A 19,402-nucleotide genomic window follows, 5' to 3' on the forward strand; every position below is an offset into this window, starting at 1 on the left:
ATACAAGGAGCCGAATCTTTGGGAGTGCTTCGAGATTCCTCGATCCAAACCACTGAGTCTATGGTGTTTCGATCTACAGCTTTCAGCCCTATACCCTCTCCAAAGGCATTGCCCATTTCGAGGCACAGAGCAAAGTCTCCTCAACCTTGCATGAGACCTCCTTCCAGACAGCACTCTCGTCGCCGGTCGAGGCCCTCATCGAGACAGTCATCAAGGCGCAGGTCCTCTTCCAGGGAGAAGCCTTCCTCATCCAGGCCTTCAAGCTCTTCGAGGCCTCCAACCCCTCGATCGAGGACACCAATAGCAGAACCCAAGGACTCAGCTGATTCCTCGTCCCAGGTCTATCTACTCGTGGGATACCAATACTCTAGAGAGGCTTCACCATCGTTTTCCACTCGAGGCGCCTCAAGGTCTTCCAGTCCCTCTCGAGGCCATGCTTTGGCGGATCAACTCTCTTTTTCCTCTTTCCTCCGACAAATGGCTGAAGATCTGGATCTCAAACTGGACACTGGTTCTAAGTACTCTAAGGAGTATTTAGAGGAAGTGAGTATGCCTCGGCCTCCTGCAGAGTCTCTCAAGCTTCCTCATAACAGACTTCTGTCTCAAACTTTCAAACGAAACCTCGAGACTCTTTACACTATTCCTGCTGTTCCAGGCAAGTTGGAATCGAGGTATAGAACTCTACATTGCAAGGGCTTTGAGAATTCACAACTATCTCACCAATCCCTTGTTGAATCTTCATTGAAAAGGACCTATCTTTCCAGGGTCTATGCCACAGTACCTCCTAGAAGAGAGGGTAGGACCATGAACAAGTTAGGCCGTTACTTTATCAAAATTTGATGATGGCTTCCAGAGTCCTAAACTATAATTTTATTTTCACTACTTATTTCAAGTACCTGATTGATATACAAAAGATCTTGGTCAACATAGACATTTGGAGTTTCAGCAACTCAGGTTACATCTTCTTCAGTCATCTTATGATGCCTTTGAACTTTCTTCCAGGGTCACTGCATTCTCGGTAGTGATGCACCGCCTGGCCTGGCTTCGCACCATTGATATGGACCCCAATATTCAGGACCATCCGGCTGATATACCATGTGAGGGCAGTATCCTCTTTGATGAATCCATAGAGGCTGCCACCAAGAAGTTGTCTGAACATGAAAAATATTTTACTTCTATCGTCAGACCAAAGCCTAAGCCAGCTCCTGCAAAACCTTCTCGGCCTGTTCCATCCTATCAGAGGTGTTATCCTCCAAGGGCAGCTCCTTATACTCGAGCACCTCCCAAAAAACAACAGCAGCAGAAGCAGCAAAAACCTCAGTCTTATGCTGCATCTAAGGCTGCTCAGCCTTTTTGACTGTCTCACACAGAGCATAACCTCCCTTGTTCTGCCTCTGTCCTCTCCATCATTTTTATCATCGATGGGAGTCCATTACAACCGACCTCTAGGTGCTGTCAATAATCAGGGAAGGATACTCTCTTCATTTCACTCAGATTTCACCACAGCTTCTTCCAAGAGAGTATCCTTCCACTCCATCCCAGACCGCCCTTCTTCCTCAGGAAGTTCAAGCTCTGCTTCATTTCCGTGCCATCGAGGAAGTTCCCCTGGAACAGCAGAGCAGAGGTTTTTACTCCCGTTACTTCCTAGTTGCGAAGAAGACGGGCGATCTGCGAACCATACTGGATCTCAGGGCTTGGAAGAAATTTTTTGTCAAAGAAAAATTTTGCATGTTGTTCCTGGCATCCCTTTATCCCCTTCTAGATCAGAATGATTGGTTATGCTCTCTAGATCTCAAGGAGGCTTACACTCACATTCCCTTTCATCCAGCCTCCTGTCAGTACCTCAGATTTTGGATGGGGAATCTGCATTTTCAATACAGAGTGCTACCCTTCAACCTTGCATCATCTCCAAGTCTTCACCAAGTGCCTCATAGAGGTAGCAGCAGCTCTAAGGAACCATGGTCTTCAGGTATTCCCCTACTAGGACAACTGGCTCATCAAAGACTCAACATCTCAGGGAGTTATTGTAGCAACCCAATGGAATATGTGGTTCCTACAAAGTCTGGGATTCGAAATCTACTTCCCCAAATACCATCTTCAGCCCTCTCAGAATCAACAATTCATCGGAGCTATCCTAGACACTATCCAACTCAGAGCATTCCTTCCTCAGCAGCGTCTGGATGCTCTTCCTCAGTTGTGTCACAAAGTGTCTTCCCTTTCTTCACTTTCAGCGAGGCACATGATGATACTACTCGGTCACATGGCCTCGACCGTTCACATGACTCCTTTTGCCAGACTTCACCTCAGAATTCTTCAATGAACCCTGGCATCTCAGTGGACGCAGGCTTGCGAACCACTCTCTGGACACATTACAGTCTCTCCTTCGTTGAGGCAGTCTCTCCACTGGTGGATGCTCTCTTCCAATCTCTCCAGAGGTTTACTGTTTCAGATGCCCCCTCATCAGAAGATCCTCACAACTGATTCCTCAATCTACGCTTGAGGGGCTTACCTTGACGGTGTACATACTCAGGGCCATTGGTCTAGCACAGATCGTCAGTGTCATATCAATCTGTTGGAACTCAGAGCAATTTTCAGTGCTCTCAAAGCTTTTCAACATCTTCTTTATGACCAGATAGTCCTCATTCAGATGGACAACCAAATCACCATGTACTATGTCAACAAACAGGGAGGAACAGAATCTCTCTCTCTTTGCCAAGAAGCTCTGAAGGTTTGGGACTGGGCAATCCTCCACAACACCTTCCTGAAAGCTGTCTACATCCAAGGGGAGAAAAACTGTTTGGCAGACAAGTTGAGTCTTCTGCAACCTCATGAATGGACACTCAATTCCTCGCCTCTTCATCACATTTTTTCTCAGTGGGGAACTCCTCAGATAGATCTCTTTGCATCTCGCCACAATCACAAACTGCCTCAGTTCTTCTCCAGGATGTACTCTCCTCATCGCCTTGAGGCAGATACTTTCCTTCTGGATGTGTTCCCTCCATTCCCTCTCATTCTCAAGACTCTTGTCAAACTCAAGAATGATCATTCCACCATGATTCTGATAGCTCCTCGGTGGCCCAGGTAACCTTGGTATTCCCTTCTATTTCAACTCAGTAGCAGGGAGCCATACCTTCTACCAGTTTTTCCATCTCTGCTTATACAGAGTCAAGGGTCTCTGCTTCATCCCAACTTGCAGTCTCTACACCTGACAGCTTGATACCTCTTCAGTTTTCTCAAGCTGTAAGAGACATTTTAGAGGCTTCTAGAAAGCCTTCCACTAGATAATATTACCACCAAAAATGGACTAGATTTTCTATATGGTACATCTCTCATAACAAGGAGCCTCAAGTTACCTCCTTGTCTTCCGTTTTGGATTATCTTGTGTACATATCTACCTCTGGTTTCAAGTCTACATCTATTCAAGTCCATCTCAGTGCAATTGCTGCTTTCCATCAGCTTATTGAAGGGAAACCCCTCTCCGCTCATCCGGTGGTTTCCAAATTTATGAAAGGTCTTTTCAATGTCAAACCTCCTCTCAAACCACCTCCAGTGGTTTTGGGATCTCATGTTTTCTAGCTCAATTGATGAAGCCTCCTTATGAACCAATGGTTTTGGCTCATCTGAAATATGTCACTTGGAAAATGGTGTTTCTCATTGCCCTCACATCTGCTCAAAGAGTCAGTGAACTGCAAGCTTTAGTTGCTGATCCAACCTTTCACAATTTTCCATCATGACAAGGTGGTCCTCTGTAACTCATCCTAAATTCTTACCTAGAGTGGTTTCAGAATTTCATCTCAACCAATCTATTTGTACTTCCAGTGTTTTTCCAAGGCCACATTCTCATCCTGGAGAATCAGCTCTTCATACTCTGGACTGTAAATGTGCTTTGGCCTTGTACTTAGAAGCACCAAACCACACAGATCTGCTCCTCAACTTTTGTCTCCTTCAATCCAAACAAGTTGGGGCGTCCTTTTTCTAATGTGTACCATCTCCAACTGGATGGCTGCTTGTATCTCTTTCTGCTATGCCCAGGCTGGACTGCATCTACAGAGTAGAGTCACACTCCATAAGGTCAGAGCAATGGCAGCTTCAGTAGCTTCCTCAGATCTACACCTATTGAGGAAATTTGCAAGGGCTGCTACTTGGTCCTCGATTCATACTTTCACTTCTCACTATTGTCTGGATGTTTTTCTCCAGACGGGATGGCCATTTTGGCCAGACAGTATTACAAAATTTATTCTCCTAAATTGCCAACACTACCACCATCCCATTCTGGTTAGCTTGGAGGATCACCCATATGTGAGAATAGACTGCCTGCTTGTACTGGGATAAAGCCCAGTTACTTACTGTAACAGGTGTTATCCCAGGAACAGCAGGCAGCTATTCTAACAAACCCACCCACCTCCCCTGGTTGGCTTCTCTGCTAGCTATTTGAACTGAGGAGACGCGCCCTGTGCTGGGCAGGAAGGCAGACTCAAAACTTCTAAGTTTGTATAAGCAAGTCTGCTTGCGAGGCTGTCCCGCATCCGGGCTCCATGGGATGATGTCACCCATATGTGAGAATAGCTTGCCTGCTGTCCTGGATAACAACTGTTACGGTAGTATCTGTGATTTTCCTACTGGTCCTACCTCTCCCTGTGCATCAAAGTATTCTAGCTTTTGATGTTGCCTTTTCAATCTATTTGGCCACTTTAAGATCATCACAAACTATCATACCGAAGTTCTGCTCCTCTTTTATGCAGAAAAGTTCTTCACACCCTAAACCTCAGGTGTCAAATACAAGGCCCGCGGGCTGAATCCGGACCGCCTGGCCATTTATGCGGCCTCTGGTAAATGCAGCGTTTTCATTTGCCGTCCCTGGGTGTTTTATCATCTGGCCAGCTCCCTCCTCATAATTTCCGTTGTGACGTCAGAGAGAAGGTTTCCGGATCAATCGCAGGAGTCAGGACGCACATAGGAGCCTCCGCCCACGGCTTTATGCACATTGTGGCAGTGAGGAGAAGGGAGCCAGCCAGAAAATAAAACATCCTGGGGCGGTAATGAAAACGTAAGACACCCGCGGAGGGAGGCACCTAGTTGAGGCAGGGGGAGGGAAGAATAGGGGCGATTTGGGACTAAAGAGGGAGCACAAAAGGACAAACGATAGAAGGGAAGGGAGGGGGCATGAACTTGGAACATAGAATGAACGGAAGGAGAGACCCATAGAATGAAAGGAGGGAGAGAGTGAGGGAAAGAGATGTTGAGGTGAGGGAGGGAATAGAAAGGGAAAATTGGGTGTCTGAGAAAGAGAGTTTCAAGTGTATTAGGTGTCTTGATTAATCGCTTAATCAAACTTCTAAGCGATGTACACATTAAAATTTACATTTGTTAGGGGACAATACAATACATACAAATACTTAAACAAGACTAATTGCACTCAGTTTAACATATTCATAATATTAGGTAAGGAGGGATGAAATACAATTCATTAAAGTAAAGAAGAAACATTAAGGGAAAATACAAGAGGGTAATAACTAAAAAAGGTATAATAAAGTAAAGTGGAGTAATAAGATAATAAAATTAGATTGCAAAGGCATCTTTAAAAAGGAAAGTTTTTAAGTTACTTTTAAATTTCCCAAATTCCTTCTCCTCTCTTAAAGAAATAGGGAGGGCATTCCAAGTCTGCGGTGCAGTACATGAAAAAATAAATTGTCGTCTCGTGTTAATAATTTTCAGCGAGGGAATAGACAGTAAGTTATGTTCGTTACATCTTAAAATTCTCCTTGCAGAATATGGAATTAATAACTTAAATAAAAATGCGGGGGTCATATTATATAGAGTTTTAAAGATGATTATACACAGTTTATAAGTTATTCTGTGAATAACTGGAAGCCAGTGAGCATTTTTGGGAATTGGTGTTACATGATCAAATTTTCTGGATTTGGTTATTAGTTTAATTGGTGCACATGAGGAGATGGAGAAAAAGAAGAATTGTTGGGCAGAGAGAGGGAGGGAGAAATAATTATTTGACATTGCAATGAGAAAGGAGTGAGGTAGAGAGATGCATGGGGAAGGGAGAGATGTCAGACCACTGGAATAGGATGGAGTGAGAGAGATGCCAGACCACAGAGTGGAAGGGAAGGAGGGGAGAGAGAGATGTCAGACCACATGGTGGAGAGATGCCAGATCGTAGAAAGGAAAGGAGAGAGATGTTAGATCTCAGGAATAGGGAGGGAAGGAGAGAGAGATGCCACACAGTAGGAGAGGAGAGAGATTCCAGGCTATGGGATGGAGAGGAGAAAGATGCCAGACAATATGAGGGAGAAGGGGGAAGACAGAGTTGTCTGACCATGGGGAAGGAATGAGATGGTGCACAGGGATGGAGGGGAAGGGGAGACAGAGGGAGGAGTTGGTGCATAGCAATGGATGCAGCAGGGAAGAGATAAAATTATATAGATTTTGAGAAGAAAGCAGAAAAAAAAATGGCAAAAAGTTGAATGTTAAAAGTTAATGCTAAAAGGTGGATGTATGCCAGAATGTGAAGGAGAGAAAAACAGCAAATGGATAAGGTGACCCTAGATACACAGTTAAGAGCACAGACAGAAGGGAGTGCAGCCAGAAACTGGGAAAAGAAGGTTTGAAAACCAAAATCACCAGGCAACAAAGGTAGGGGAAATGATTTTATTTTCAATTTAGTGATTGAATTGTGTCAATTTTGAGAATTTACAATTGCTGTCTATATTTTGCACTGTTCAGGAAGAAATGCATTTGTTTCTTTTTTTCTCTGGAGGTTGTACTGCATTCAGAGTCTTGAATCTTAGGGTTTTGTTTGTATATATAAGTACTTTTAGTTTTTTGTCCCGTATTTGCACAGGGGTTATCTGTGTATCTGGTAGGAATGAATGTTGAGAAGCATACAGTGTGTCTTTTTATAGTTTAATTTTTGTGGTTAACCATCATGTGTTGTTATAAGATTATATTGTGTGTATATATGAAAAATAAATGGAAAAATGGTGTTATAATTAGTACTATTATGGGGGCGGGGTCTGGGATGGAGATTGACTTAGCCTGTGGGATGGAGGCCTGTGACTTAGCCTGTGTTTTAGATTTCAGCCCTTTAATGTGATTGAGTTTAGACACCCCTGCCCTAAACTGTACCATATTGCTCAGGTTTCCAGAAACTTCAACCATGTCTGGTTTAAAAAGCGTTTCCATTAATTTGCTTACTACAGAAGTCAGACTTACCGGCCTGCAATTCCCTACTTCTTCCTTAATTCCACTTTTGTGGATAGGGACCACATCCACCCTTCTCCAGTCCTCCAGTACCACTCCTGATTCTAGAGATGAATTGAAAAGGTCAATCATTGGAGCCACCAGAACTTCCCTTAGTTCTTTAAGCCTCATCATTTTGTCTCTGTGAATCACATCTGTGTGATTTCCAATAAATCCAGCTCAGCCTCTTCCTTCACAACCTCTAGATCCAGTACCTTGTTTCCTATACTTCGAGCATTAGTATATACTGCTTTCCAGACATTGCTCCCTTTTCCCATTTGTGGAGATGTATTTAGTAATTCACATACCTTGGGGGCTTTGATCACCCTGCCCAACGATTCTAGTTTAAAACTTGATCAGTACGATTAGCCATTTTGCTGCTGAAGACACTTCTTCCCTTTCTCAGCTGGCCTTGGAAAATCATTCCATGGTTCAGGAAGCCAAAATGCTTTTGATGACACCATCCACACAGCTACACATTCATCTTCAGAATGCAAACTTCTCTACCTTGGCCTTTACCTTTAGAGGGAGGATCGAGGAAAATACCACCTGACTTCTACATCTTCTCTCCCAGAACCACAAACTCAGTTTTGATTCATTTGGAGGGGTACCTAGCAGTATTGTTAGTGTCAACATGATGAGCTGCATTGCATAATAATCATTAGTCTTGATGAGTCTCGGCAAGCTCTCTGTAACATCTTGGAATTTGGCACCAGGCAGACAATGTACCTTCCAGAAATCATGTCTGGTCTGCAGATGGACAGCTTTGTACCCCCTCAGCATCACCCATCACCACTACATTTCTCCTCCTAGTGGTCACAGATCCAGAAACTTTGGGGATTTCAAGCTTTGGTCCTTTTTTTTCCCTAGGGATGCTCTTACTCTTCTACTTTTCAGGGTTGCATACTGGTTCTTCATTTCAATGGCAGGTGGAGTCACAGTATCAATCCTTCAGGGTCCATTAAAGTCCAGTTGTCTTAACACAGCACGGCCTCTTTTTTCCCACTGCTAGAAATCTTTGATGCCTCATGAAGTATATCATTGATGTACTTCTCATTCTCATTGATGCTTCTCAGTCTTGACACCTCCAATCTCAGTTCTTTTACTTCCTTCATGAGGGATTCAAGCTGAAGACAGCTTGTATGCTAAACCACTCCCTCTTCTTTGGTAACATTATGGGCTCCTTTTACGAAGGTGCGCTAGGGCCTTAACGCGCGCAATAGCACATGTTAAATTCCTGAGCGCGCTAGCCGCTACCGCCTCCTTTTCAGCAGGTGGTAGATTGTCGGCTACTGCGCGTGCGCTAAAAACCCTAGCGCACCTTGTAAAAGGAGCCCTATATGTCTGCATAGACACAGAAGCTGTAACCTGTGCAAAATACTTTGCTGACATGATGTTTCCCAGCCATACTGTGGTTACAGAAATACTTGCACCTGTTAAAACAAAATAAAAAGTAGAAGATATCTTACCAAAACAATGCCCCGATCCTAACTAATTGGCTGAATAACCTACAGATCAAAAGAGCAGCCTTGCGATGGGTGGGAGCTGGGGTGGATGGGAGTGAATTACACACTAAAGAAAAACTCTCCTCAGCTGCTCTCTGTGCCCTAATCTTATTTTATGAACTGAAATACAACCAAAAATACTAATCTAAACTAAAAAAATTTTTATATAAAACCCTAACAGAGACTCTAAAGGCTACACTATTGCTTAAACTGACTTTGCTTAAAAAGCAGAGTACTGAACTAAAATATGAAAGAGAAATGCTATGAAATAATTTACTGCAGCCCAAGTTTACCTTTCCCAAGTTTGAATGCCCAGCAGGTAAGTTTATTCCAATGGAGTTTTTCTTCCCCTCAGCAGATCCTTACTCATCACCTCTTCAGGACTAAAGCCTCCATTCACAGGTTCTGGACTGGAGTGGTGAGGATACAAATGAATGACATTAAATTCCTGTTCTGACTTAATAAATTTGTCCTGCAAGTTTTTCCAAGTTGTGCCCTTTCAAGTGAAGTTTGATTTGACGGTTTACCAAAATTTTAATAAAACTTGAAACTTGAAATTTCCTGTTTCATACAATGCCTAGAATACTTTCAACGAAACTTTATTTAAAAATAAAATAGTTTTGTTTCAAAGTGAGTTGATGTTTTATAGCTATTATAGCTATTTCTGTGCCTCCTCCATGAACTCAGTGACATGGTAGGATGATTATTTTATATAAAACAATTCACATTCAAGTGGGAATTCTAAAATCCAGAGACATATTATACTGGAGTAGGTAGAAAAATATTATAATGGAGTTTATTCTTTTCATGACCATGGTCTTGTGTTTCTGTATGTTAATACCAACCTTTATTTTCCTAATGCTGTTGTCCAGTTTCCTCTTTAGCTTAATATGAGGGATCTTCAAAAAGTTTCCACACTTACTTTTTTAAATACTATTAAATATCTCAAAAGCAAATACCTCACTTTTCCACATAATCTCCCTGTTTTGCCTGACTGACTAGTCACATGACACTCTACAACACACCCTCTTACCACTTCTCCTACCCCCAACAATTTTTCTTTGAAAGTTCAGAAACTTTTTGAAGAACCCTTGTAGTATTATACTAATTGGTGTTGCCATGTTATATTTGCTTTTTCTGTGACCACACAAATGAGGTTGGTAATAAGAAGTTAACAAAGCATTTCTGTATTTCAGATTGTTCAGTAGGCATGACCCAGAGGCAGAGGAAGCATTGGCAAAGAGCAGAGGACGAAACAGTCCCAATGGCAACCTTATCCGCATGCTGGTGCTTTTCTTTCTAGAAAGTGAGGTAAGCATATAGCAATCTATGTTTATGAAACCTTTTTCTCTGGTGATGATTTAGAAATGGATCTGTCAACTTAAAAAAAAATAAGAAATAATTCTTTGTTCATTTTTAAAACTGAAAAAAGTGCCAACAAGTATACATACATATAATATCATAAAAACACAGCACTTATGTTTGTACATAAATATATTAGAAAGTTACTTAATCCCACTCACCCCCTCCCATTTCCCACCCCCCTCCATGGATGTGTGTAGGAATCAGAAACCTTAAATAAAAAAACCTTAAATAAAAAAACATAAACCTCTATGGACTCCAAATGGTTTTAAAATCTTTTACTAGTCCTCAATTAGCTTTAACATCCTTTCATACCTGTAACTTTGACAAAGGGTTTCCTACCAAAACACAAGGTTTAGTCTGTCCCAGTTCTTCCAATTTTTCAATATTAGCTGCATGGCTACTCCCGTCATGACAAGGAAAAGTCTATTTTTATTTATATCGATTGGACTTTTAGGTTTTAACAATGTCCCAAAAAGGACCACGTTGTATGATAATGGTATGGAAATGCCTAGTACCATAGTAATTTTCCCCCATATAGATTTCCAAAAACTGAGTATTAGGGAACAATAGAATAACAGATGATTCAGTGTCCCTATTTCAAGATGACAGTGCCAGCATCTATTAGACTTTGAACGATCTAACTTTTGCAAACAAACAGGGGTCCAAAAAATTTTATACAACAGAAAAAGCCAAGATTGTTTCATAGATGCTGACGCTGTACATCTCATCCTCCAAGTCCATATCCGTGGCCATTGAGTAGCAGAAATCTGTTGCTTTGTCTCAATGCTCCAAATGTCCCTTAGGCTTGATTTTGGTTTCTTATTCAAATATTCCGATATTAATTTATACCACTTGGCGGCCTGATGCTCTAGGAAATCTATCGGGAAACATAGGCCCGGTAAGCTATACTGATTGTTTAAGTTACGCCAATCAGGGAACCCTTTCTGAATGGCCTGTTTCAACTACAACCATTTAAAAGTTTGAGACTTTCAGATACCGAGTGATTGTTGCAGTTGTGATAAATTTAGCATTTTGCCATCTTGGAGTTTAACCATAGAGATTGACACATGGATTGTTGTATTGGAATAGGTGTTAAATTATTAATAAATTTTAGGGTATTCCAGGTGGCACAAAGAATACTATTGTCCTTGTATATTCTAGATAACTTAATACTCAAGATATGGCACAAACGCAATGGGGACAATAGATGAGTTTCTAATATTAGCCAGATCGGAAAATGTTCCATGAGTTCAGGAAGGATCCAATACATACATACCCTGATGCAGAATGAATGCTTGATGAGATGTAAAAAAATTTGGAAAATTTATCCTCCCTGCTGATTGTGATTTTTGTAAAGATACTAAAGCTATTCTAGCAGTTTTACCCAGCCAAATAAATTTTGTAAGAATCCCATTTAATTTCTTATAAAATGAACTTTGAAAATAAACTGGTAGCATACTTATTTGGTAGCAAATTACAGGTAAAATCATCATTTTGATGGTTTTGACTCTCCCCCACCAAGAAAGTTATAATGGGTTCCAATGCTCACACATTTCTTTGACTTTCAGTAATAAGGATTTTTCATTTACTGTCATTGTATCTTCCAATGTTCTTTGGATCATAATACCCAAATATTGTATTCCCTCTTCCTTCCAAAGGAATGGGAATGGATCGAATAAGCCTTTTACACAATGCACATTTAATGGAAGAACCTCTGATTTGCTCCAATTTATCTTAAGCTCGGAAAATTTACCAAATCGACCTATCAATTCCAATAAATGCGGGATGGTAGATTCAGGATTCTTCAAATGAAGCAAGATATCATATGCATAAGCAGAGACCTTATATTCCTGACATGCATATGGAATTCCCTGTATCTCCTTTGCCTGCTGAATGACCAACAACAAGGGTTCCAAAACAATATCAAAAAGCAAAGGAGATAAGGGACATCCTTGTCTAACTCCCCTCTTCAGACAAAAACGCTCTAAAAAAGTATTATTAATATATAATCTAGCCAAAGGGGAAGTATACAAGGTTTGGATCATTTGAATAAATCTGGATCCTATACCAAACCAATCCATTACTTGATACATGAAAGTCCATTCTACACGATCAAAGGCCTTCTCTGCATCCAAAGAAACAGAGAAGGCCGGATCGTCCATTGTTTTTGCTAAATTTAGCATATGAAATGCCAATCTGGTATTATTTGAAAAATGATTTTGAGCAACATAACCCGTTTGGTGCATACCGATCATATAAGGGAGAGCCTTGGCAAGTCTTAGAGCCAATAACTTAGCCAGGAGTTTTCCATCTACATTAATTAAAGAAATAGGCCTGTAATTCGAAATCAACATGAGATCTCTATTTGGCTTCGTCAAAACAATAGTTAATGATTCCGCCATAGTACCTGATATACAACCCTTAGTCAGTTGTGATTGATATAAATGTAAAAGATGAGGTAATAGTAAATTTTGAAAAGATTTAAAAAACTCCACTGCGAAACCATCACTACCCGGTCAATGCTGACTGGAGTTCTGTACATGATATAGGTGCTTCAAGTTTTTCTTTCATACACTCGTGGATTTTTGGCCCATTAATTAAGATTAAAATTTTTCTTCCTTCAATTTCTTTATTTGAATAAAGCTCAGAAGAATATAAAGCTTTATAATAACCAAAAATAGTCTTAAAACATCTCCAATATGAGTATGAATTTTACCTTTTTCATCTTTAGTAGCCACAATCTTTACTTTTATTTTTTTGCTTTAAGATAATTGCCACTCCCTGACATCACCGGCAGCAGACCCGGAGCTCCCCCTTAAAAGTGGAGGGGCTAAGGATCGCAGATCAGCTTGCTTTCAGCTTGTTCTAGCAGAGCTACCCAGTATACTGCATCGAATGTCATATGTATGACTACCTCCCCTCTGGGAGGCGGGCGTACATATGCAGTCGATGCCAGGAACTGGATAGCCTGAAGAAGGAGGTTGGGAGACTGCAGGTTCAAGTACAGGAACTGGAGGGACTCTGTACCATAGAGGAGCAGTGCTGATCAACGGAAGACACTGCCAGAGAGGACCACATTAAAGAACAAGTTAGGGAACTCGAGAAGTTCATTGAGGAAGCCTGCAGGATGGTGGAGGCACAAGACCACAGGCACATCAGGAGGGAACTAACAGACGGACGACAAAATCCACCAGACGCCATGGGAGTAGGACCTTGCGGAGAATCTGGACAGGCAGATGAGGAGGAGACCCGACAGAACCCGGAGGAGGGAATAGAGGACTGCATCACCGATACAGACCTGAGACCAGAGAGACAGTTGAGGAAGGGGAGATCTGCTATCGTGGTGGGAGACTCAATCCTGAGAGGAGTGGACAGTCACATAGCTGGAGGGAGAGAGGACCGTCTAGTGACATGTCTCCCGGGGGCAAGAACGAAGGACATCACCGACAGAATCGAGAGGATCCTGGAAGGGGCCAAGACGGAGGAGACAGCTGTAGTAATCCATGTTGGAACCAACGACGTCAGCAGGAGGGACTACAACAGGACTGCACTAACTGATCAGTTCAGGATCCTGAGGAGGAAACTGAAACTGAGGGCAAGGAAGATAGCCTTCTCAGAGATCCTGCCAGTACCTAGAGCAGACGTAAGGAGGCAGAGCGAACTACAAGCAATAAACGGTTGGCTCAGGAGATGGTGTGAGGAGGAGGGTTTCCTTTTTGCACAGAACTGGACAACTTTCCTGGGAAAGAATAAGCTCTACAGGAGAGACGGACTGCACCTGAGCACGACTGGGACAAGGATGCTGGCACGCAACGTCCAGAGCGTCATTGATTTGGCTTTAAACTGAGGAAGAGGGGAAAGCCGACAGTCAATCTGACACATCGGACAAAAGTATCAAGTAAGGATACTGAGCAGGGACATTGTAAAAGAGGGCTGGGGACTGAATGGGAACTTGTGGGAAAAGGACATAAGGATACAACACAGGGGCCCAGGGCCATGGACATAGAGCAAGGACATTGTAAAAAAGGGATCGGGACTGAGAGGGAACTTTTGGAAAAAGAACCTAAGGACGCAATGCAGGGGACCCGGGCCAAAGATATTGAGCAAGGACACTGTAAAAGAAGGCTCAGGTCTGAGTGGGAACTTTTTGAAAAAGGACCTAAGGGAGAATTGCAGGGGTCTTGTGCACAAATAAAACTGGCAAGCAGCACTAATAGAGAACAACGGAATCCAGAGGGACAACCAAAAACAGGGGAACAGGCTGAGGACGAAACAGACACACCACAGGAGGAGGATGACCGAGACGAGGCTTGGGGTCTGGCAACTCACGAGGGGGCCAGACCTTGCATATAAGAGCCAAACCACAAGGAAAAACAGCAAGAAAGGCGAACAAACGGGACTTACTTTGCCTGTACACTAATGCTAGGAGCCTAAGGGCTAAAATGGGAGAGCTGGAAATCCTAGCCAGCAAAAAGGGCCTAGACATAATTGGAGTCACAGAAATGTGGTGGACTGATGACAATGAATGGGATATGGCTTTACCAGGATTCAAACTCTACAGGAGAGATAGGTCACACAAAAAGGGTGGAGGAATAGCGCTATATATAAAAGATTCCATACCTTCAACCAGAATGGAAACAACAGTAAGGGCGGACGATTTGGAATCACTATGGGTTAAACTACCAGGAGGAACTGGAGCAGACATAAAATTGGGTCTGTATTATCGCCCACCTGGACAAACGGAAGAAATCAACCAGGATCTGGAGGCTGAACTGAGGCAGGTATGCAAAAGCGGAAGTGTGGTGGTGATGGGAGACTTCAACTACCCGGGAATAAATTGGAGTATTGGGCACTCAAACTGCATGAGGGAGACCAAATTCCTGGAGGTTACGAGGGATTGTTTCATGGAACAGCTGGTCACGGAACCAACACGGGGTGATACCACTCTTGACCTAATCCTCAACGGACTAGGGGGACCCGCTAAGGAGGTGGCGGTACTAGCCCCACTAGGAAACAGCGATCACAACACGATCCAGTACAGGCTAGAAATTGGATCATCAAAGGTGAAAAGAACTACAACGACTGCACTTAACTTCAATAAAGGGAATTATGATGCCATGAGGAAAATGGTGGGAAAGAAACTCAATGACAGCGCAAGGAAGATGGAGTCCGTAGAAAATGCCTGGACCATACTCAAGGGCACAGTGCACGAAGCACAGAACCTGTGCATCCCCAAGTACAGGAAAGGGTGCAAAAAAAATAGAACAAAAAACCCAGTGTAGATAACAAATGCAGTGAAAAAGGCGATAAGTGACAAGAAAGCATCATTCAAAAAATGGAAAAAGGACAAAACAGAGGAGAACCAAAAGGAACACAAAAAACACCAAAAGGAGTGTCATCGAGTGGTTAGGAAAGCAAAAAAAGAATATGAAGAGAGACTGGCAGGGGAAGCAACAAACTTCAAATCATTCTTCAGGTACGTTAAGGGGAAGCAACCAGCAAGAGAGGAAGTGGGATCCTTTGGATGATGGGGACAGAAAGGGAGTGGTAAAAGAGGGAAAGGAGATAGCTGACAGGCTAAATAAGTTATTCACGTCAGTTTTCACGAGGGAGGACACAACCAACATTCCGGAGCCCGAGGAGATCGTAAAAGGAGAGCAGGATGAAAATCTGGTCCAGCTAGAGGTGAGCAAGGTGGATGTCCTCAGGCAGATAGACAGGCTAAAGAGCGACAAATCGCCAGGTCCGGATGGCATTCAGCCAAGGGTACTCAAGGAACTAAGGAACGAAATAGCTGAGCCACTTCGACAAATATGCAACCTATCCCTAAAAACTGGAGAGATTCTGGAAGACTGGAAAATAGCAAATGTCATGCCCATCTTCAAGAAAGGCTCAAGGGGAGACCCAGGAAACTACAGGCCGGTGAGCTTGACCTCGGTCCCGGGAAAGATGATGGAAGCACTGATTAAAGATAGCATCTGGGAACACATCGACAACTATGGCAGCTAAAGTCGAGCCAGCATGGCTTCTGCAAGGGCAGGTCATGCCTCACGAACTTATTATACTTCTTTGAGGGGGTAACCAGCCAGGTGGATAAAGGGGAGTCCATAGATATCATTTACCTTGACTTCCAAAAAGCCTTCGTCAAGGTGCCACACGAAAGACTACTAAGGAAGCTATGGAACCATGGGGTGCAAGGGGAGGTCCACCGATGGATCAAAAACTGGCTGGCGGACAGGAAACAGAGGGTTGGAGTAAAGGGACATTACTCAGACTGGCAATGGGTCACGAGCGGAGTTCCACAGGGGTCGGTGCTGGGACCGCTCCTATTCAATATATTCATTAACGACCTGGAAACAGGAACAAAATGCGAGGTTATTAAATTTGCGGATGACACCAAACTATATCGCAAGGTCAATAACATGGAGGACTGCGAAGATCTCCAAAAAGATCTGACAACACTGGAAAAATGGGCCAAAAAGTGGCAAATGAGTTTCAACATAGGGAAATGCAAGGTCATGCATATAAGGAAAAAAAACCCGATGTTCACTTACAAAATGGGGGGATCAGCGCTAGGGGTGAGTGACCTTGAAAGAGACCTGGGAGTGATGGTAGACACAACATTGAAGGCATCGGCGCAGTGTGCCACGTCCTCAAGGAAAGCAAACAGAATGTTGGGTATCATTAAGAAGGGTGTCATGACCAGGACAAAGGAAGTCATCCTGCCACTGTATCGTGCTATGGTGCGCCCGCACCTGGAGTACTGTGTTCAGTTCTGGTCGCCGTACCTCAAGAAGGACATGGAGGTACTTGAGAGGGTCCAGAGAAGAGCAACTAAGCTAATAAAGGGCATGGAGGACCTCTCATATACTGACAGATTGAAAAAGCTAGGGCTTTTCTCCCTGGAAAAGCGGGGACTTAGAGGAGACATGATAGAAACCTTCAAGATCATGAAGGGCATAGAAAAAATAGACAGGGACAGATTTTTCAAATTAAGGGGCTCAATAAGTACAAGGGGGCACTCAGAGAAATTGAAAGGGGAGAGGTTTAGAACAAACGCAAGGAAGTTCTTTTTCACACAGAGGGTGGTGGATACATGGAACGTGCTACCAGAGGATGTGATAAACAGGAGCACGCTACAGGGGTTCAAAGAAGCTTTGGATAGGTACTTGGAAGACAGAGGGATTGAGGGGTACAGATAAGAGTAAAGGTAGATTATGGGGATGGGATTAGAGGTAGGTTACAAAATTAATCAGGGACCACTGTTCAGGCACTAGGCCTGATGGGCCGCCGCGGGAGCAGACCGCTGAGCAAGATGGACCTCTGGTCTGACTCAGCGGGGGCAACTTCTTATGTTCTTATGTTACTTAATTCGAGTTTCCATAATACAGAGCTAGCTGAGAAAACAAATCTTTCCTAGCCAATTGTGAGGAAATCTCATTATACAGTAGAACCTTGGTTTACAAGCATAATTCATTCCAGAAACATGCTCAAAACCAAATTACTCGTATATCAAAGCGAGTTTCCCCATAGGAAGTAATGGAAACTCACTTGATACGTTCTCACCCACCCCCACCCCCTGAGGCCAGCGGCGTTGCTCCACCCCCCCACCCGTGAACTGGCATCACCCGCCCAAACAGCATTCATCCTTACCCCCATCTGGCACCGGCAAGCAGCCCACAGGACATGCCGGTGATATTGAAAGAAGTTCCTGCCTCTTGCCTGGGCTTAGAGCATCTGTGCATGCTCAAGGCCTTCTAGTTCTCGCTCTCTCCGAGATTCTCGGAGATCTCCAGGAATCTCGGAGAGAGCGAGAACCAGAGGGCTTTGAGCATGCACAGATGCTCAAGGCCCAGGCAAGAGGCAGGAACTTCTTTCACCGGCACCGGCATGTACTGTGAGCTGCGTGTCAGTGCCAGATGGGGTAAGGCTGAAAGCTGTTCGGGCGGGCGGGGGGTGCCGGTTTGCATGGGGAGGGGGGCGTTCGCGAGTGGGGGGGGGAGCGATATTGGTTCTCGGGGGGGGGGGGGCTCGCAAATCGAGTCAACGCTCGGATTGTGAGACAAGATTTGCGAGAATGTTTTGCTCGTCTTGCAAAACACTCGCAAACCGAGGTTTCACTGTATTTATATTTAGCTTTCAACAGGGTTTGCAAAGTATTTGTTCCCATTTTGAGGCCAATTGTGCCTCTAAAGTCAAAATAGTTTGTTCCAAATTGGAAAATTCTAATTTAAGTCATTTCCGAATATGTGCTAAATATGAAATGATTTGCCCTCTCAAAGTAGCTTTGAAAGCATCCCAAATAGTTTCCAAATAGATTTCCTCTGAGGTATTGAGTTGGAAGTACTCATTAATTTTATTTGAATTTCCTCGAGAAAGTTTGAGTCTGCAAGCAATGTACAGTGGTGTCTCACACAACGAACTTAATTCGTTCCAGGAGCAAGTTTGTTATGCGAAAAGTTCGTTATGTGAAACGCGTTTTCCCATAACAATACATGTTAAAAAAAATAATTCGTTCTGTAGCATAAAATATGCTAAGATGACATAAAAAAAGATAAATTTTTGGTTATTATTTTTATTTAGATACATCTAAAAACATAATTGTTTTTTAAAACAACACACATTTTTTAAATTTAAAGACAGACTAAGTAGAGTCTAATTTTACAGTGAGAGAGGGCAGAGTCTCAGCGGCAAAAACTGGGACTTAACTGTTCATTTTTTTTTTTTTTCTACCGTGTTTCCCCGATGATAAGGCAGGGCCATCAAATAAGACAGCCCCCCCTTTTTAGAAAAAAATGTAAAATAAGGCACCCCCCCGCAAATAAGCCACCCACCGATACCTGCGCTTACCCGAATCGGGTGGTACGGTGGGTGACTCCGTGTGGTCCCTGGCACCCCCGACACGATCGGGGCAAGAGGGAGCTCAAGCCCTCTTGCCCCCCCGACTCCCCGACACGATCGGGGCAAGAGGGAGCTCAAGCCCTCTTGCCCCCCCGACTCCCCGACACGATCGGGGCAAAAGGGAGCTCAAGCCCTCTTGTCCCCCCGACTCCCCGACACGATCGGGGCAAAAGGGAGCCCAAGCCCTCTTGCCCCGCCGATTCCCCAACTCCCCGACAATATCGGGCCAGGAGGGAGCCCAAGTCCTCCTGGCCACGGCGACCCCCTAACCCCACCCTGCACTACATTACGGGCAGGAGGGATCCCAGGCCCTCCTGCCCTCGACGCAAACCCCCCCCCCCCCCACCGACCGCCCCCCCCCCCGAAACCTCCGACCGCCC

General features: G+C 43.7%; 1 protein-coding gene across 1 annotated transcript in view; it reads left to right on the forward strand.

The window, feature by feature from the left end:
• The window catches only part of STAG1 (stromal antigen 1), a 2,074,316-nt gene that overhangs the window by 878,942 nt on the left and 1,175,972 nt on the right, over nucleotides 1–19,402 (forward strand). The window contains 1 exon segment of the mRNA XM_033958034.1: nucleotides 9,953–10,067. Within this exon segment, the coding sequence (XP_033813925.1) occupies nucleotides 9,953–10,067 (115 nt within the window).

Source organism: Geotrypetes seraphini, chromosome 9 (genome assembly GCF_902459505.1).
Source record: "Geotrypetes seraphini chromosome 9, aGeoSer1.1, whole genome shotgun sequence".
Classification (NCBI taxonomy): Eukaryota; Metazoa; Chordata; class Amphibia; order Gymnophiona; family Dermophiidae; genus Geotrypetes; species Geotrypetes seraphini.